The sequence below is a fragment of the Schistocerca piceifrons genome, chromosome 1 (genome assembly GCF_021461385.2).
Source record: "Schistocerca piceifrons isolate TAMUIC-IGC-003096 chromosome 1, iqSchPice1.1, whole genome shotgun sequence".
NCBI classification, from domain to species: Eukaryota; Metazoa; Arthropoda; class Insecta; order Orthoptera; family Acrididae; genus Schistocerca; species Schistocerca piceifrons.
In genome coordinates this window covers 709085286-709105057 of record NC_060138.1, presented here as the reverse complement: position 1 = coordinate 709105057, position 19772 = coordinate 709085286, and the positions used below count along the sequence as shown (strand labels likewise).

The 19772-nt window shown below is 41.6% G+C and overlaps 1 protein-coding gene across 1 annotated transcript in view; it reads right to left on the bottom strand.

Annotated features, from left to right (window-relative positions):
• Positions 1 to 19772, bottom strand: part of LOC124710804 (protein unc-13 homolog 4B-like) — a 145083-nt gene that overhangs the window by 62205 nt on the left and 63106 nt on the right. The window contains exon 3 of the mRNA XM_047240954.1: positions 743 to 953. Within this exon, the coding sequence (XP_047096910.1) occupies positions 743 to 953 (211 nt within the window). The remainder of the gene's footprint in view (positions 1 to 742; positions 954 to 19772) is intronic.

Below are 19772 nucleotides of genomic sequence, written 5' to 3'. Positions count from 1 at the left end.
TGCATATCACAGCATCTTCTTCCTGTCGGTTAAATTTTGTGTCTGTAGCACATCATCTTCATGGTGTGGCAATTTTAATGGCCAGTAGTGTAGTTACATTGAGGTATCAATAATTGTGAGAAATAATTTTGTAGAAATAAGCCAAGACCCTGGGCTTTTCACCAAGTCCTACAATTATCTGCCTTTGTTAACAAACTACAGGGAAGATAAACCAAATTTGTGTTCAGGTATTTTATGGGGAACCAGTAATATTAGATTAATACTAATGAGTAGGCACTACAGAGAAGAGCTGCTGGTGTCAGAAAATAAGTGGTGGTGAAAGACTTACAATGCAGATCAACTGAATTAGAGACAACTCTCCAGTAATATGTAGCCACCCTTCTCTGCCCTGGTGCTAGGGATTTGTGATTTTTCATGGTGTGGACTCCACATCAAATTCATTTGGGAGCCATACTGATTCCTTGCTGTGTTAAACAGTAAAAGGTACACTAGTTTCTAAGAGCGTACTTCATAATCATTATTGAAAAACTTCATAGGTTTTTATGACTTGGCTGTGGTTATGACCTAATAACTTGTCACTTGTGTAGGATATCTCATCTAACATCTGTGTCCATGAAAAACATTCATCTGCTCTGATATTAATCACATCATACATATGACTTACATGAGTTATAACACTTTCCAGGCACAACCTTGACAGAAAACTCTCTTTAAGTACAATCATGAATATAAGTAATTTTACCTTATACATCTTTCTGTTCTGTCCGTTCCAGCACAAGATTCATCTTGTGAAGGGATTCTCTTTCTTCTACCATTCTTTGGTGTAAACCTCTTACTGTTTCGCTGTATTCCAGATCTGGGAGTTTCTACAGTAACAGTCCTCTTATTTGCATTGTAATATCCAGCGTACTTTATCCTGTCTTTTTTATGGGGGCAGCCACATAGTACATAAGCTGTAACAGAAATAATATTTTATGAAATTAGTTGTCACTTGCAAGATAAATTACATATGCATTTGGGAAAGAACAAATTTCTTGAAAGTTATATCAGTCTTGCAAAGCTGCTCCTTTTATAAGAGATATTAGATTCATCTTATCTTTTTCTTTTACATATATCACATGTTACCATTCTGTGTCTCACTGATGGCTAATTCCATACTTTGATATACACTCCTGGAAATGGAAAAAAGAACACATTGACACCGGTGTGTCAGACCCACCATACTTGCTCCGGACACTGCGAGAGGGCTGTACAAGCAATGATCACACGCACGGCACAGCGGACACACCAGGAACCGCGGTGTTGTCCGTCGAATGGCGCTAGCTGCACAGCATTTGTGCACCGCCGCCGTCAGTGTCAGCCAGTTTGCCGTGACATACGGAGCTCCATCGCAGTCCTTAACACTGGTAGCATGCCGCGACAGCGTGGACGTGAAACGTATGTGCAGTTGACGGACTTTGAGCGAGGGCGTATAGTGGGCATGCGGGAGGCCGGGTGGACGTACCGCCGAATTACTCAACACGTGGGGCGTGAGGTCTCCACAGTACATCGATATTGTCGCCAGTGGTCGTCGGAAGGTGCACGTGCCCGTCGACCTGGGACCGGACCGCAGCGACGCACGGATGCACGCCAAGACCGTAGGATCCTACGCAGTGCCGTAGGGGACCGCACCGCCACTTCCCAGCAAATTAGGGACACTGTTACCCCTGGGGTATCGGCGAGGACCATTCGCAACCGTCTCCATGAAGCTGGGCTACGGTCCCGCACACAGTTAGGCCGTCTTCCGCTCACGCCCCAACATCGTGCAGCCCGCCTCCAGTGGTGTCGCGACGGGCGTGAATGGAGGGACGAATGGAGACGTGTCGTCTTCAGCGATGAGAGTCGCTTCTGCCTTGGTGCCAATGATGGTCGTATGCGTGTTTGGCGCCGTGCAGGTGAGCGCCACAATCAGGACTGCATACGACCGAGGCACACAGGGCCAACACCCGGCATCATGGTGTGGGGAGCGATCTCCTACACTGGCCGTACACCACTGGTGATCGCTGAGGGGACACTGAATAGTGCACGGTGCATCCAAACCGTCATCGAACCCATCGTTCTACCATTCCTAGACCGGCAAGGGAGCTTCTTGTTCCAACAGGACGATGCACGTCCGCATGTATCCCGTGCCACCCAACGTGCTCTAGAAGGTGTAAGTCAACTACCCTGGCCAGCAAGATCTCCGGATCTGTCCCCCATTGAGCATGTTTGGGACTGGATGAAGCGTCGTCTCACGCGGTCTGCACGTCCAGCACGAACGCTGGTCCAACTGAGGCGCCAGGTGGAAATGGCATGGCAAGCCGTTCCACAGGACTACATCCAGCATCTCTACGATCGTCTCCATGGGAGAATAGCAGCCTGCATTGCTGCGAAAGGTGGATATACACTGTAATAGTGCCGACATTGTGCATGCTCTGTTGCCTGTGTCTATGTGCCTGTGGTTCTGTCAGTGTGATCATGTGATGTATCTGACCGCAGGAATGTGTCAATAAAGTTTCCGCTTCCTGGGACAATGGATTCACGGTGTTCTTATTTCAATTTCCAGGAGTGTATCTTGGAACCAACAACAAGCAAATAGCAATATCAACACTTGGACATTTGTCACTCTTCTGATGATCCCTCTTCTATAATCCTGTAATTGTTGAAAAACATTTACCTTCAAAAGCTGGTACATTATCTAAATATACAATGCCTTCTTTTCTCATGATATCCCACCAACTCAGTTTGAAGTGGATTTTTCATGATGTCTCTCCCAGTCTTCATCCTACTGACTCCCTAAAAACCAATGGTTTGTACTTCGAGACACTCGGGAGTACTCTTGCCAGGATTACAATAGACAACTTCTACATCAAGATAATGGTTGACCAAAATTATGCCCTTTAATGAACCCCACCATACTACTTTTTCTAAAAAAATATCAAACTACCTTTTCAGTGCTCTCCCAAACTTTACAATAATCTGGTCAAATGCCATACTCCTCCTCACACCATTTCTTACTCTTTGAACATGACACACACTGTCAAAGGAATAGGCATTTGTGAGTCGACATCAATGACTACATCAATATCTACATCTACATGTATGTTCTGCAAACTACTGAAGTGTATGGCAGAGGGTATGTACCATTGCACCAGTTATTAAGGTTTTTCCCATTCCATTCATGTATGAGCACAGGAAGAGTGACAGTTTAAATACCTCCATGCATGCTGTAATTAATCTAATCATGTCCTCACAATCTGCATGCAAGTGAGCTGTAGAGGGTTGTATAGAGTCCTACAGCCATGATTTAAAGCCAGTTCTTGAAACTTTGTAAGCAGGTTTTCGTGGGATAGTTTATGTTTATCTTCAATAGACTGCCAATTCTGTTTCTTCAGCATCTCTGTGACTCTCTCCAATTGACCAAACAAACTTGCGACCATTCATGCTACCTCTCTCTCTATATTTTCAATATCCCCTGTTGTCCTGTTTGGTATGTGTCCCACACACTTGAGCAATATTCTAGGGTGGATCAAATGGATCAAATGAGTGACCTGCCAGCAATCTCCTTTGTAGACTGACTGCATTTCCCCAGTATTCTGTCAATGAACTGAAGTCTAACACCTGTTTTACCCATGATTGAGACTATGTGATCATTCTATTTCAAATTGGAACGAAGTGTTACACCCAGGTGTTTATATGAGTTGATTGATTTCAGCTGTGACTCATTGATATTGTAGTCATAGCATACTATAGTTTATCATTTTGTGAAGTGCACAATTTTACTTTTCTGAACATTTTAAAGCAAATTGCCAAAATTGGCACCATTTTGAAATCTTATCATGATACAAGTGAATATAAATATATCTTATTTCAGACTGTACTTCACTATAGATAACTGTGTTATCTGCAAAATAATGTTGTCCATAAGATCATTAATGTACAGCATGAAAAGTGAGGATGCCAACACACTTCCCTGGAATACACTCAAAGTTACTTCTATGTTTGTAATGAGCCTCCATCAGAGATAATATGCTGTATCCTCCTTACCAAAATATTCTCAATCTAGTCACAAATTTCATTTGATACCTCATAAAACTATACTTTCGGTAATAAGCATACATGTGGTACTCAGTTAAATGGTTTTTTGTAGATCACGGAATACTGTGTTTAACTGATTGCCTTGATCCAAAACTTTCAGTATGTCGTGTGAGAATAGTGCAAGCTGGATTTCAAATTATCGATGTTTTTGGAATTGTTACTGGTTGGCATAGAGGAGGTCATTTTTCCAAATTGTGTGATTATATTTGAGCTCAGAATATGTTCTAAGTTTTCTGAATCACTTGTATTACCCTTCTTGTAAACGGATGTGACCTGTGCTTTTTTCCAACTACTGGGCAAAGTTCTTTGCTCACAGGATCTGTGATAGATTATAGTTAAAATAGGGCTAATTCAGCCACAAATTCAGTGTAGAATCTGACAAGAGTTCCATTGAGCCCTGGAGCTTTGTTCAATTTTAACGATTCCAGCTGTTTCTCAAATTGAGACAATTCTCCTCAATTTTCCTTTGTAAAAGAACACTTGATAACTGAGTTAAGCATTTCTGCTTTTGCTTTGCTAGCTTGAGTTTCAGTTTGTGTCTCATCCCTGAATGACTGGACACTAACTCTGATGTGATTAACAGCCTTTACATACAACCAAAATTTCTTTGATTTTTGTGAAAGATCATTTGACATTATTCTGCTAAGGTAGTCATTGAGGGCCTCATGCACTGCTCTCTTGACAGCCAAATGTATTCCATTCAGCATCTCTCTATCTATAGACTCATGTTTTGTTTTACACCTATTATACAGTAGCCTCTATTTCTTCAGAAGTTTCTTTACAGCAAGTGTATATAATGGAGGCTCCATCCCATTATGAACTGTTCTACTGGGTACATATCTATCCAGTGCCTGGACAACTCTCCTTTTAAACCTGAGTTATATTTCCTCTATATCCTCAAGTTCCTGTGCTTAAAGTTTCAAGTTCCTCATTGAGATATGACACTACCGCTTTTTTATCTAGTTTACTGGACATATATAGCTTTCTGCTTAGTTTAGTTGTCCTTTGTACTTTGGTAATCATTGATACCAAACCTTGCCATGGTCACTGATAGTAGTTTTGGTGTGGAGATCCTTAAGGAGGTCAGGACTGTTTGTTGCCATTACATCTGGTATATTTCCATCAGGGGTGGGGTTCTGAACTCCCAGTTATATGAACTTTTCAGAGAAGGCATCCGCAGGATGTCTTGTCAACTCACCACTAAATAACTCTGAATGATTAAAATCTCCACTGAAGATTCCAGTATGATGGGGGAATTTACAGAAAAGTGGACTGAGGTTTTCTCTAAAATTTTCAGTTACATCAAGAAGTGAGTCTGCTTGTTGATAGAAAGATCCAGTTATAATTTTATGCCCACCTCTGATACTGAGTCTTGCCCACAAAATCTATTATGCAGCATTAGTTTCTATCTGCTGTATTTGAGCTTCTTGTCTACTGTGACAAATACACCACCTACATTCCCATTAGTCTGTCCTGTTGTTATACACTTAAATTTGCCCCAAAAACCCCATTGCTATTTAGGTTTTAACCAACTTCCTGTACCCAGTATTACGTGAACTTCACTGCTTTTCAGAAGGCCTTCAGCAGTTAATTAATAAAATTTTATTACTCTCAACCATGTGGGGCATGTCTTTGAATTTCACACTAATGCTTCTTGATTCCCTACAGCTGTCATTATCTGGAGTTGATGAAGTTTAGCCCAATCTAAAAAACCATTGTGTGCACCTCATACCATCAATTACATACATAGTAGCCTCTGATGTACACTGCACACCTGACCCATTTAGGGGATCCTACAGTTCTCAACCCTCTGACACAATGCCAGGAAATCGTAGCCTATTTGTTCACAGAACCTCCAGTGTCTCTGGTTCAATCCTTCCACTCAACTCAGAACCAGGGAGCCACAATCGGTGCTGGTGACAATGCTGCAAATCGTGAGATCCATTGAAATTCCATGCACGAGGCTGGCCTTTTCAACCTTCTGTGCCCATCACTGGAATGATCCATGTATGAACTTGTAGCCCAGATGAGAGATGTCATTTGTTCCACTGTGCACTACAATCTCAAGCTGGATGTATCCTGTTTCCTCAAGGGCTGCAGGAATAGCCTCATCAACATGTTGAATAAGGCCCCCAGGCATACATGCAGAGTGCACCTGATCTTCCTTCCTGTCCCTTGGTGCCATTTTCCTAAGATGTACCATTGTTCACCGTAAATTTGAACTGCCAGTGATTAATAGGCCCCTACCCTTTTTTGTTTGCCTCCTCTTCACACAGGCCACAGCAGGTTTCACAACAGGTGAAGTGAGTCCCACCAGCACAGTTTCAATTTCAGCAGAAGACAGCACCTCGGTCTTGTCAGTTAGGAGGACTGGTATAACATCCTGAGTCCTCCTGGTTGCTATCTACCCTGTACTGAATGCCTAGACCTGTCACAGGCAGTCAACTGGACAAATAATGACAAATACTGTACTTCCTGCAGAGGAGACAGGACCAACAGAAGAGAGTGGAACCTCTGGTACGTGACTCTTGGGAGCTCTCCCAACATATCAATTCATAGCAGTTCCCAGTCATCTGACAATGGTCAGGGCGATTTACAGCTGTTTATTGCTGTCAACTAACTCATCCTGTGTTTGAGAACAGCATTTGCACTGGTGCTGTATGTGGCTGATGCAGTGTTTTAGAGGGCAGTTAATAAATAACTTTAAACTAGGCCAGCTGATTATCTTTCAATATATTGGACTCAAAATGTTAGTAATTCCCTCTAAGAACTGAGCAATTAGAGCACAAAATGTTATTTCTATTAAGACAATAAAGAAACCTGTGGTAAAAATTACTACTTACTTTTTGAGTTTATAGTAGCTAACAATCGTGGAAATAGCATTAATTTATGATAAATGTAGATAATATACACTCCTGTTGAAAAGGGAATACTAGATGTAATGTGATATGTTACCATAGAATGGGGTGAAGTGGGACAGATTTTCAGGTTTTTAGTAAATTTACCTACCAATTTTGTTTCCAAACTTTATGAAACTTTAAATATATAATCTTCTAACAATGTTTTACACTAGGTTTGGGTTCATTAGCTAGAGGGACTGTTTAAGATTGGGTGAAGTGGAACAGAAATTTATTTGTGTTCAAAATACCCTCAAGTTCACTATGGCAGTGAAGCAGGACAGGGAAATAACACAAATGAGTATGGTAAGCAGAAATTCTTTTTGTTATACGCTACCATACAAAAAAGTTTTGTAGAGAAAAACTTTTATTTTAAATTCAGGAACTTTTTCTGAAAATAAGACTATTTTAATGCACTATAACATGGTAATAATTGTCTTACAAATCTATATGCAGCTTTGTACACTGTTCATCGCTAATTTTCTCTCATCGGACTTTTGCAATGTCAACAATCTTGGACGGTGTTGGGAAGATAAATCTTCCTCTTCTGACGTCTTGACACATGTCAATTTTCCAAACAATATCAGTGTGAGGGAAATGGAATATGGTCACTTTTCCCCCATACTTTTCTCCTCAGAAACTTTATTTCAATTGTCTTATCCTTCGGTATGCCAATGATTTCTCCCACATAGAATTTTGTTTGGTGGCCTTGCTCTGTGATGGATTTCACCACAATGAAGTCTCTGAGTTGTTCTCTTGTTGACAGTGTAAATTTAGGTTTAATTTCCCTACTTCTCTTCTTACCTCTAGGAATTTGAATTCTTGTTGGGTACCAATGGACATCTGGAGTTTGCAGACACTATTATGGTTGGCAGAAGTTGTGAAAACATTCATGACAAAATCTGCACGAGAAATGCTCATACCTGGATGAACATTTAGTTTTCTACCTCTGCTTCTTGTGGAATCACTAGATCTGGCTATGACAAACTTTTCAGTGAGAACATCTGTCCAAACTTTTTCAGACTCAGAATGCTGAACTCTCCTCGGAATCTTCTGCAGCACTTTTTCAGGATCTAATGGTATTATACCACATGCTCTAAAGCCATAGATGATGTTCCTCTGCATGTTATCAACCTTCCCAGTGCTTCCTTCAGTTTTTTTGGAAACTGGACTTTAGGCAGACGCCCTTGTACAGTTTCTTCCAGTTCAGCAAAACAGCTCTCCATGCTGCTTTAATTGGTCTGAATACTGCAACATCCTAGGGCTGTGTTAGATGTATAGAATTTGGAGGCAGCATTATAAAGGCAATGTTATGATCATGACACAATCCTATCACTTCCTGAGAGAGACGACTTGGAAGATTGCCCCCTATGACAGCTTTTCTTCCATCAAACCTTCTCAGATATGGCAGAGCTATTTTGACAAACCATTCTTTAAATAATGGCATATCAAACCAACCAGATTTGCTTACTGCATAACGTGACCCTTCAACACCACCTTCTGCCCAAGTTGGATAGAGACTTGTGCCCAAAGTCTTGTACACAATAACAGGGGGGAGCATTTCTCCATTAGCAGAAACAGTAAACATCACATTGGTTGACTGTTTGCTATGGACATTAACTCTTTCTGTATGTTGACATCCTCTTCTTACAATAACCCTGGAAGATCCAGGATCATCTGTGAAATTTGTTTCATCATGGTTTAGAATCCTTTCTGGAGGAATGTCTTTCAAATTAGCTTCCAAGTTTTTGACATATCCAGTAAGGCAGTCTTCATTAACAGCAGCTCTTGAGGTTTTCATATTTTCTGAAAGACGAAATGTGAGGTTAGGACGTCGACGAAAGAAATTCTGAATCCAATCTCTCCCAGGTCTATTGTCTTTGAATTTTTTCATATGGTTTCCAAGTCGATCAAGAAAAGTTTTTATTATGTCCTTAACATCATCACTTTGAAGAGGAAACCCCCATTCTGCACAGGTTAAAATTCCTGCCACTATTAAATTTTCGTGCTCCTCACTTAAAACTTGTTGACCTCCATGTTTCTTCTTAAATTTTTCATTTGCCCTATTTGCCAACTTGTAGTTTTTGGAACACCATATTCCAGCTATGATCCTTAAGCTTCTGCTACTTCTCCTGTACTCTGCAATAGCATTTTGCATCGCATTTTCATCATATTTAAAGAGTCCACCACTCCCTACAGCTTTTTTATAGTTTTGCTCCATGTCCCACTTCACCCCTGAAAATGGCAATTATTTAAACTATTTAGTCTCTTGAGTACATTAATGACAATAACATCACGACAATTTGGATAAAACATAACCTCAATACTAGTTCTGAGACTATAGGTTAAGCTGAGCATTACATTAATATTCTTCTGAGCACTGGAAGAGGTTTGTAAGGATATTTTATAATTTAACCATTTATGGCACAACAGAAAAAAACAATCTCTGAAGCGCTTACCAGCAAAATAAGCTTCAAACACTATGTATCTGCTTTGTTAAACTTTGATGAATGCAATTAAGTAAAGAGATCGCTTTTAGAGGCAGCCACTCAATGTCAGCACCAACAAAATACCAGAGAAAACATAACATCCCACTTCACCCCACATGTCCCACTACAACCCATTCTACAGTAGCTGGTATGTGCTACAGTATGTAAATCACATTTGCCAATTTACTATGCACTAAGTTATGTGCACAACAATGGCTTACAAAAATATAGAAAACATAGAACTAACTACAACATCAGGAGACAAGAAGAACCGCATTCCAGTCAAGAGTGTTGCAGCCCACGCCCTCCTTGATGAACCTTGTATATTTCTTGGATGTTCACTTAATTTTAGCTTGGATATAAACAACACATTCTCACATGGAAATGGATGGTTCACCATTGCCATAGTGAGAGATGGTAGTGGAGTGTCTAGTGTACCTGGACTTGAAAGTTTTAATGATAGAGATGTAATTGCCTATCGTACGTACCATATGTTTGAAATTGCTAATAAAGACTTTGGTAAATCCGCTTATGATTCTACGTCTCCACTTGTATTGTATACACGTAACAAAAGAAAACTCAAGGGTAGGCCAGCTGTTGCCAAAATTTTAAAAAAGAGAGCTGTCAATGAAATATTATGCAGAAGTGACTTGAAGAGTAATATGCCAGAATGTAGAATGTCAAATTGGCATAGTAATCTGCCATACACTGTCTCACACAAAGGAAGATTGGTAAAGTCAGGTTTTATACACACGTCAAAAAAGTTTTGCATCACCTCAGTTCCAGGAGCTCCAGAACCCGTACAAAAAATTGGAATAGAGATCAACACAAACATAATTACTGCCTTTTTTATTGCTCATGAAAACCACACATTGCATTTTGTACCACCGTGCTGCAAAACTTTCAGAGATGGTGGTCCAGATTGCTGTACACACCGGTACTTCTAATACCCAGTAATATGCATGCCTGTTATTCATCATGGCTTACTATCCACAAGTTCATCAAGGCACTATAAGTCCAGATTGTCCCATTCCTCAATGGCGATTCAGTGTAGATCCCTCAGAGTGGTTGGTGGGTCACATCGTCCATAAACAGCCCTTTTCAATCTGTCCCAGGCATGTTCGATAGGGATCATGTCTGGAGAATATGTTGGCCACTCTAGTCCAGCAATGTCTTTTTCCTGAAGGAAGTCATTCACAAGATGTGAATGATGGGGGCGTGAATTGTTGTCAATGAAGATGAATGCCTCACCAATATGCTTCCGATATGGTTGCACTATCAGTCGGAGATGGCATTCACATATCGTACAGCCGTTATGACGCCTCCCATGACCACCAGTAGCATACATTGGTCCCACATAATGCCACCCCAAAACAGCAGGGAACCTCCACCTTACTGCACTCATTGGACAGTGTGTCTAAGGAGTTCAGCCTGACCAGGTTGCATCCAAACACGTCTCCGATGATTGTGTGGTTGAAGCCATGTGCGACACTTATCGATGAAGAGAACATGATGCCAATCCTGAGCGGTCCATTCGGCATGTCGTTGCACCCATCTGTACCATGCTGCATGGTGTTGTGGTTACAAATATGGATCTCGCCAAGGACATCGGGAGTGAAATTGCACATCATGCCAGTTATTGCGCACAGTTTGATTCGTAACACGACATCCTGTGGCTGCACAAAAATCATTATTCAACATGGTGGTATTGCTGTCAGGGTTCCTCTGAGCCATAATCCGTAGGTAGCAGTCATCCACTGCAATAGTAGCAAATGGGCGGACTGAGCGAGGCATGTCATTGATAGTTCCTGTCTTTCTGCATCTCCTACATGTCCGAACAACATTGCTTGGACACTTCCCTTGTTGAGAGCCCTTCCTGGCACAAAGTAACAATGTGGACGCAGTCAAACTGCCGTGCAGACCGTCTAGGCATGGTTGAACTACAGACTACATGAGCCGTGTACATCCTTCCTGATAGAATGACTGGAACTGATCAGCTGTCGGACGCCCTCCGTCTAATAGGCGCTGCTCGTGCATGGTTGTTTACATCTTTGAGTGGGTTTAGTGAATTCTCTGAACAGTCAAAGGGACTATGTCTGTGATATAATATCCACAGTCAACATCTGTCTTCAGGAGTTCTAGGAACCGTGGTGATGCAAAACTTTGTTTGAAGTTAGTATGTAAACAAATGCATTAATTGTACAGATGTTTTACTTAGTTGATTCGGTGAAACCTTCTATGGTGGCATGCCAAATATGAACACTGCAGCGTCAATTTACCTCACAGTCAGTCAAAATAGCGAAAATTGTGCACCAACCAAACACATCTTGTGCTTGGAGCAGCTAACAATGAATCCTCCCTTGTAGCAGCTTATGTGAAATCTTATTCACTTACTTTTAAGGCACTGGCTTTAGAATCACCAAAAAATGTAACAGAAACAGGTATCACAAAACTGAAATAAATGGAAAGACAACAATAGAGTCCTGAGTTACTGCTTAACATTATACCTCCTCTAAGGTACTACCAAACATATGAATAGACTGAAATGAAGATCAAGTGGTCTTCCAAAGAATGAACAAACTGTAATGTGCTGATGTGCTAAAATTAACTGGATAACCATAGATAGCATGCAGCACACTGTGCAGTTGCTAAATGAAAAACCTCTGGAGGAAATTACACGATGCCATTGTAACACGTGTCTCTAGCTCCTGGTATTGTGCAGTGATACTTCCTGATGGGAAGAGATACATACACAAAAGTTACAAAAGCTCTACTGCAACTGCAATGATGAATATGTTGAACAGCTCATTATGTGAAATATGCCAGAATGTTTATATGAAAGGTTAGAGACACTCCTTGCTCAAGAGCATGAATGCTGAAATATACTATTGGCTTGATGCTGTGGTAACATGTGTCTTTCCAAATTAGTCACCATTACCACACCTCTTAGACAAAAACTTTTACTTTTTCTCTAGTGTTACACTTAATATCTTTGTAAGCTGTGTTGATTTATCCTATGATAGTCTCTTTCATTATTTTAGCTTGTCTCACTTGCTCATTGTGGTATTACATGTTTGCATTTGCTGTTAATTTCATTCCTAAGCATTCCTTTTTTCATGAATTCCTCTATTTCAACATATGTATGCATTCTATTTCCTGCAAGTAAACCTGTACAATGGTGGTTTCACTGGCTTCACTTCAGTCCTTAGAAGGACAATTCATTCACTGCATTACTCATAGTTACTCACACATTACTTACAGTTTGTTTTTACCCTGTAACCATTTCACAAGATATCTTTATGCTCTTGTAAAATCTCTTGGTTTACAGCCATCATATTTGGCTACAAGAAGCTCTCCTTACAGCTGCTGAGGAGGCAGCAGTGGCAAGATGACGTAATTATGGAGTGAGGTACCGATGACAGATGGTTTGTTCGGTTTGGGTGTCGTGAGAAAGATCGCCTAAATTGTAGTCATTCTCCATGATTGGCTGCTGCATTCGGAAGTTGCGCGCCAAAATGATAATCTTGTTATTAATATAAAAAAAAACTAAAGAGCGTATTTACTTGCATTTCATATTAAAGCAGCTCTCAATAGCGTGCTACCATTCCATTATTTCACAAGCATTAATAACTAGCACAATAATAAACAACGGCTACACGAAAGGGCAGACGAAGCATTTCGGTGATCTTCTTATCGCACCTAACTTGGATGGCGGGCGAAGTGGTTGGCTGTAAGATCAGAGCTGGTTCGGCAGTCGCGGAGGATAGACATGTTGTCTGCCACAGCCGGTATCAGTTAAGACTTAATTAGCAATGTGCAGTTTGTAAATGTGAGAGCTGGTTGGGCAGTGTCGGAGGACAGACACTTTGTCTGCCGCAGCCGGCCGAAGTGGCCGTGCGGTTAAAGGCGCTGCAGTCTGGAACCGCAAGACCGCTACGGTCGCAGGTTCGAATCCTGCCTCGGGCATGGATGTTTGTGATGTCCTTAGGTTAGTTAGGTTTAACTAGTTCTAAGTTCTAGGGGACTAATGACCTCAGCAGTTGAGTCCCATAGTGCTCAGAGCCATTTGAACCATTTTTTGTCTGCCGCAGTAGGTGTCAGTTACGATTTTATTAGCAAACTCTGCTTATTTGGACATGCAGTTGTGAACAGTGTGATAGTAGGCCTAATTACGGAAATACGCATTTCATTAATTTATAGAGGAATGGAAATTATTTGTGGCTCTAAACTGGAATGTAATAGTGCAGTTTCTCGTGTTCTGCTAATAAAAAGCGAGTGGAAATTTGTTTCTAAAATATCGGATCTTCGCTAAGAGTTTATTGCAGCCTCAAGAAACGGATCCACCACCTACGCGCTGGTTTCTGCACAGGGGACAACTATAGATGACTGCAGACTGGCGAACATTAATTAGAACTTCTGCATTCCACTCAGGGCGGTGTAAGCCAATAGATACAGCGCGTGTACTGCAATCTTTAAAAGTACAAATGAGATCAGTGCCACGTCATCTGTGATAACACAGAGAAGGTATGGAGAAGAGAAATTTTCAATGGAAGGGATTTGTCATATGGACGTATATATCTCACACTCTCTCCCACCCTTTCTTTTGCAGCCGGCCGAAGTGGCCGAGCGGTTCTAGGCGCTACAGTCTGGAACCGCGCGACCGCTATGGTCGCAGGTTCGAATCCTGCCTCGGGCATGGATGTGTGTGATGTCCTTAGGTTAGTTAGGTTTAAGTAGTTCTAAGTTCTAGGGGACTGATGACCTCAGAAGTTAAGTCCCATAGCGCTCAGAGCCATTTGAACCCCTCTTTTTCAAGTTGCCGTACTCTTTCCATTTTGCGTCATTAGTACTTCCTACATATAGCTTTACATCTACATGGATACTCTGCAAATCACATTCAAGTGAGTGGCAGAGGGTTCATCGAACCAACTTCACAATTCTCCATTATTCCAATCTCGTATAGCGCGGGGAAGAATGAACACCCATATCTTTCAGTACGATCTCTGATTCCCCTTATTTTATCGTGGTGATCGTCCCTCCCTATGTAGGTCGGTGTTAACAAAATATTTTCGCATTCGGATGAGAAAGTTAGTGATTGGAATTTCGTGAGAAGATCCCGTCACAACGAAAAACGCCTGTCTTTTAATGATGTCCAGCCCAAATCCTGTATCATTTCTGTGACACTCTCTCCCATATTTCGCGATAATACAAAACGTGCTGCATTTCTTTGAACTTTTTCGATGTACTCTGTCAGTCATATCTGGTAAGGATCCCACACCGCGCAGCAGTATTCTAAAAGAGGACGGACAAGCGTAGTGTAGGCGGTCTCCTTAGTAGGTCTGTTACATTTTCTAAGTGTCCTGGCAATAAAACGCAGTCTTTGATTAGCCTCCCCCACAACATTTTCTGTGTGTTCCTTCCAATTTAAGTTGTTCGTAATTGTAATACCTAGGTATTTAGTTGAATTTACGGCTTTTAGATTAGACTGATTTATCGTGTAACCGAAGTTTAACGAGTTCCTTTTAGCACTCATGTGGATGGCCTCACACATTTCGTTATTTAGGGTCAACTGCCACTTTTCGCACCATTCAGATATCTTTTCTAAATCGTTTTGCAGTTTGTTTTGATCTTCTGATGACTTTATTAGTTGATGCTCAGATTCATGGAGGTGTGCTGTGCAGGGTCGGTACAATTTTGTGAAACGCGCTGGGTTTCTTCCTGCGACGTAGTGGGAAAAATAGAGCGGGGAATCACCTGCTCGATCTTCCGTTTGCAGACCTAGGAAGGAGGAAAATGCGTGACCGCTATCTTGTGACCTACCTTCTCTCGCACAGCTACCACCCACGTGCCCCTGCCCCCCTCCCCCCTACTCCAAGACGTTACATCCCGGGAACGCAATTTAGCCCTTCATACCACTCAAGCTGCACTTAGACATGGAACACACGTTTAACATTTGTTGTCAACCTACTTCATTTAAAGATTTTGTAGGCTTAAAACAATATTTTTAATAATCTGCGATTTCTCCATCCCCTGCGATGTGGAGACTATTAGTCTTAGACAAAAAATATATATGGCAGTTCTTCAAAACACTGTACAAAATTTGGTGACTACACAAATGTTTTCCCTTGATTTTCCTTCGTTGATTGGACTTAAAGACTACAAGGTCGTGCGAGCATGCAAGAATTTCTAAGTAACTCATTCTACGCAGACCTCGCCATCGTCCTGTGACAACTTCTCAATTCAGACACTTCCAGATTTCCGCTCTGTCATACGTTACTAAAAGTTGATCGGCCTAGAAAAAAAACCATAAAACTAATTCGTTTTCGTAACCAAATTCCTTTTTTTTGTGGTAGTGATCCTTCCATCAACAATTTAATATGAACAACTGCATTTTCATACAGTTGTCCTCCTTTGTTAATCATTTTGAAAATTCACATTTTGTGATGATCATGTGAACATTGTCATAGATTTGTATTTGCGAAAGACTGAAGGTCATTTGCTTTCCTGTTCAGTTGTGTGAGTCAAATAGTGCGATTTAATTTAATTCTACCATTAATCTTCCTTTGAGCTTCTGTCATTGGAACTTCGCGCTGTGTGCAGCCTGTACGTAAAAGATGAAATGGGAGGTATGATACTGCGTGAACAGTATGACAGAGCACTGAAAGAAGTGAGTCGAAACAAGGCCCCGGGAGTAGACAACATTCCATTAGAACTGCTGACAGCCTTGGGAGAGCCAGTCCTGACAAAATTGTACCATCTGGTGAGCAAGATGTATGAGACAGGCGAAATTCCCTCAGACTTCTAGAAGAATATAATAATTCCAATCCCAAAGGAAGCAGGTGTTGACAGATGTGAAAATTACCAAACTATCAGTTTAATACGCCACAGCTGCAAAATGCTAACGCGAATTCTTTGCAGACGAATGGAAAAACTGGTAGAAGCCGACCTCGGGGAAGATCAGTTTGGATTCCGTAGAAATGTTGGAACACGTGAGGCAATACTGACCCTACGACTTATCTTAGAAGAAAGATTAAGAAAAGGCAAACCTACGTTTCTAGCATTTGTAGACTTAGAGAAAGCTTTTGACAATGTTGACTGGAATACTCTCTTTCAAATTCTGAAGGTGGCAGGAGTAAAATACAGGGAGCGAAAGGCTATTTACAATTTGTACAGAAACCAGATGGCAGTTAGTTATAAGAGTCGAAGGACATGAAAGGGAAGCAGTGGTTGGGAAGGGAGTGAGACAGGGTTGTTGCCTCTCCCCGATGCTATTCAATCTGTATATTGAGCAAGCAGTAAAGGAAACAAAAGAAAAGTTCGGAGTAGGTATTAAAATACATGGAGAAGAAATAAAAACGTTGAGGTTCGCCGATGACATTGTAATTCTGTCAGAGACAGCAAAAGACTTGGAAGAGCAGTTGAACGGAATGGGCAGTGTCTTGAAAGGAGGATATAAGATGAACATCAACAAAAGCAAAACAAGGATAATGGAATGTTGTCGAATTAAGTAGGGTGATGCTGAGGGAATTAGATTAGGAAATGAGACACTTAAAGTAGTAAAGGAGTTTTGCTATTTGGGGAGCAAAATAACTGATGATGGTCGAAGTAGAGAGGATATAAAATGTAGACTGGCAATGGCAAGGAAAGCGTTTCTGAAGAAGAGAAATTTGTTAACATCGAGTATAGATGTAAGTGTCAAGAAGTCGTTTCTGAAAGTATTCGCATGGAGTGTAGCCATGTATGGAAGTGAAACATGGATGATACAGGGTGTTTTAAATGACCGGTATATTTGAAACGGCAATAAAAACTAAACGAGCAGCGATAGAAATACACCATTTGTCGCAATATGCTTGGGACAACAGTACATTTTCAGGCAGACAAACTTTCGAAATTACAGTAGTTACAATTTTCAACAACAGATGGCGCTGCAAGTGATGTGAAAGATATAGAAGACAACGCAGTCTGTGGGTGCGCCATTCTGTACGTCGTCTTTCTGCTGTAAGCGTGTGCTGTTCACAACGTGCAAGTGTGCTGTAGACAACATGGTTTATTCCTTAGAACAGAGGATTTTTCTGGTGTTGGAATTCCACCGCCTAGAACACAGTGTTGTTGCAACAAGACGAAGTTTTCAACGGAGGTTTAATGTAACCAAAGGACCGAAAAGCGATACAATAAAGGATCTGTTTGAAAAATTTCAACAGACTGGGAACGTGACGGATGAACGTGCTGGAAAGGTAGGGCGACCGCGTACGGCAACCACAGAGGGCAACGCGCAGCTAGTGCAGCAGGTGATCCAACAGCGGCCTCGGGTTTCCGTTCGCCGTGTTGCAGCTGCGGTCCAAATGACGCCAACGTCCACGTATCGTCTCATGCGCCAGAGTTTACACCTCTATCCATACAAAATTCAAACGCGGCAACCCCTCAGCGCCGCTACCATTGCTGCACGAGAGACATTCGCTAACGATATAGTGCACAGGATTGATGACGGCGATATGCACGTGGGCAGCATTTGGTTTACTGACGAAGCTTAATTTTACCTGGACGGCTTCGTCAATAAACAGAACTGGCGCATATGGGGAACCGAAAAGCCCCATGTTGCAGTCCCATCGTCCCTGCATCCTCAAAAAGTACTGGTCTGGGCCGCCATTTCTTCCAAAGGAATCATTGGCCCGTTTTTCAGATCCGAAACGATTACTGCATCACGCTATCTGGACATTCTTCGTGAATTTGTGGCGGTACAAACTGCCTTAGACGACACTGCGAACACCTCATGGTTTATGCAAGATGGTGCCCGGCCACATCGCACGGCCGACGTCTTTAATTTCCTGAATGAATATTTCGATGATCGTGTGATTGCTTTGGGCTATCCGAAACATACAGGAGACGGCGTGGATTGGCCTCCCTATTCGCCAGACATGAACCCCTGTGACTTCTTTCTGTGGGGACACTTGAAAGACCAGGTGTACCGCCAGAATCCAGAAACAATTGAACAGCTGAAGCAGTACATCTCATCTGCATGTGAAGCCATTCCGCCAGACACGTTGTCAAAGGTTTCGGGTAATTTCATTCAGAGACTACGCCATATTAATGCTACGCATGGTGGATATGTGGAAAATATCGTACTATAGAGTTTCCCAGACCGCAGCGCCATCTGTTGTTGAAAATTGTAACTACTGTAATTTCGAATGTTTGTCTGCCTGAAAATGTACTGTTGTCCCAAGCATATTGCAACAAACGGTGTATTTCTATCGCTGCTCGTTTAGTTTTTATTGCCGTTTCAAATATACCGGTCATTTTTGAAACACCCTGTAAATAGTTTGGATAAGAAGAGAATAGAAGCTTTCGAAATGTGGTGCTACAGAAGAATGCTGAAGATTAGATGGGTTGATCACATAACTAATGAGGAGGTACTGAATAGAATTGTGGAGAAGAGGAGTTTGTGGCACAACTTGACCAGAAGAGGGGATCGGTTGGTAGGACATGTTATGAGGCATCAAGGGATCACCAATTTAGTGCTGGAGGGCAACGTGGACGGTAAAAATCGTAGAGGGAGACCAAGAGATGAATACACTAAGCAGATTCAGAAAGATGTAGGTTGCAGTAGGTACTGGGAGATGAAGAAGCTTGCACAGGATAGAGTAGCATTGAGAACTGCATCAAACCAGTCTCAAGACTGAAGACCACAACGAACAACGAATGAATTGCACATGTTGACTAACGACTGAGGCGGCCGTAATTCTTCATTGAAAGTAGTCCTACTCTCTCCTAAAGGATACTGGAGAAGTCGACTGCCGGATCTTTCGCTGCCGCCCAAGCCTCTGCCCGTAATGACTCCACTGTCGACAGGACTTAAATTCTAATATTCCTTCCTTCAGCTCAAGCCGGTGCCAGCAAAAGCTTAGGCTACAAGCAGTAATACACCTTATTTGTGAAAGTGCTATCTACATCGCCAGACGACAGCCTTGCATACGTAAGTGTGTGTGGCGGCATTTGTTTAAGACGGGAACACATTGTTTAAAACAGTTAGAAGGTAAGATTAGATATCAGACTCTGTGTAAAGAGAGCTATTTTCTCTTCGAAAAATAATGACGTAATTTCTCCACAGATGTTGTCTATATCATATAAAACAAGAAAAGAAATTTTTGCACCAATAGAAAGTATCAAAAATACGCGTAGGAACTATCATTATTGTCCAGTCAAATCCATTTGTGGCCAGTACAAACGGACAACGCTGCATCGGGCCACCAACTACGTTGCGGCAATCGTGAAG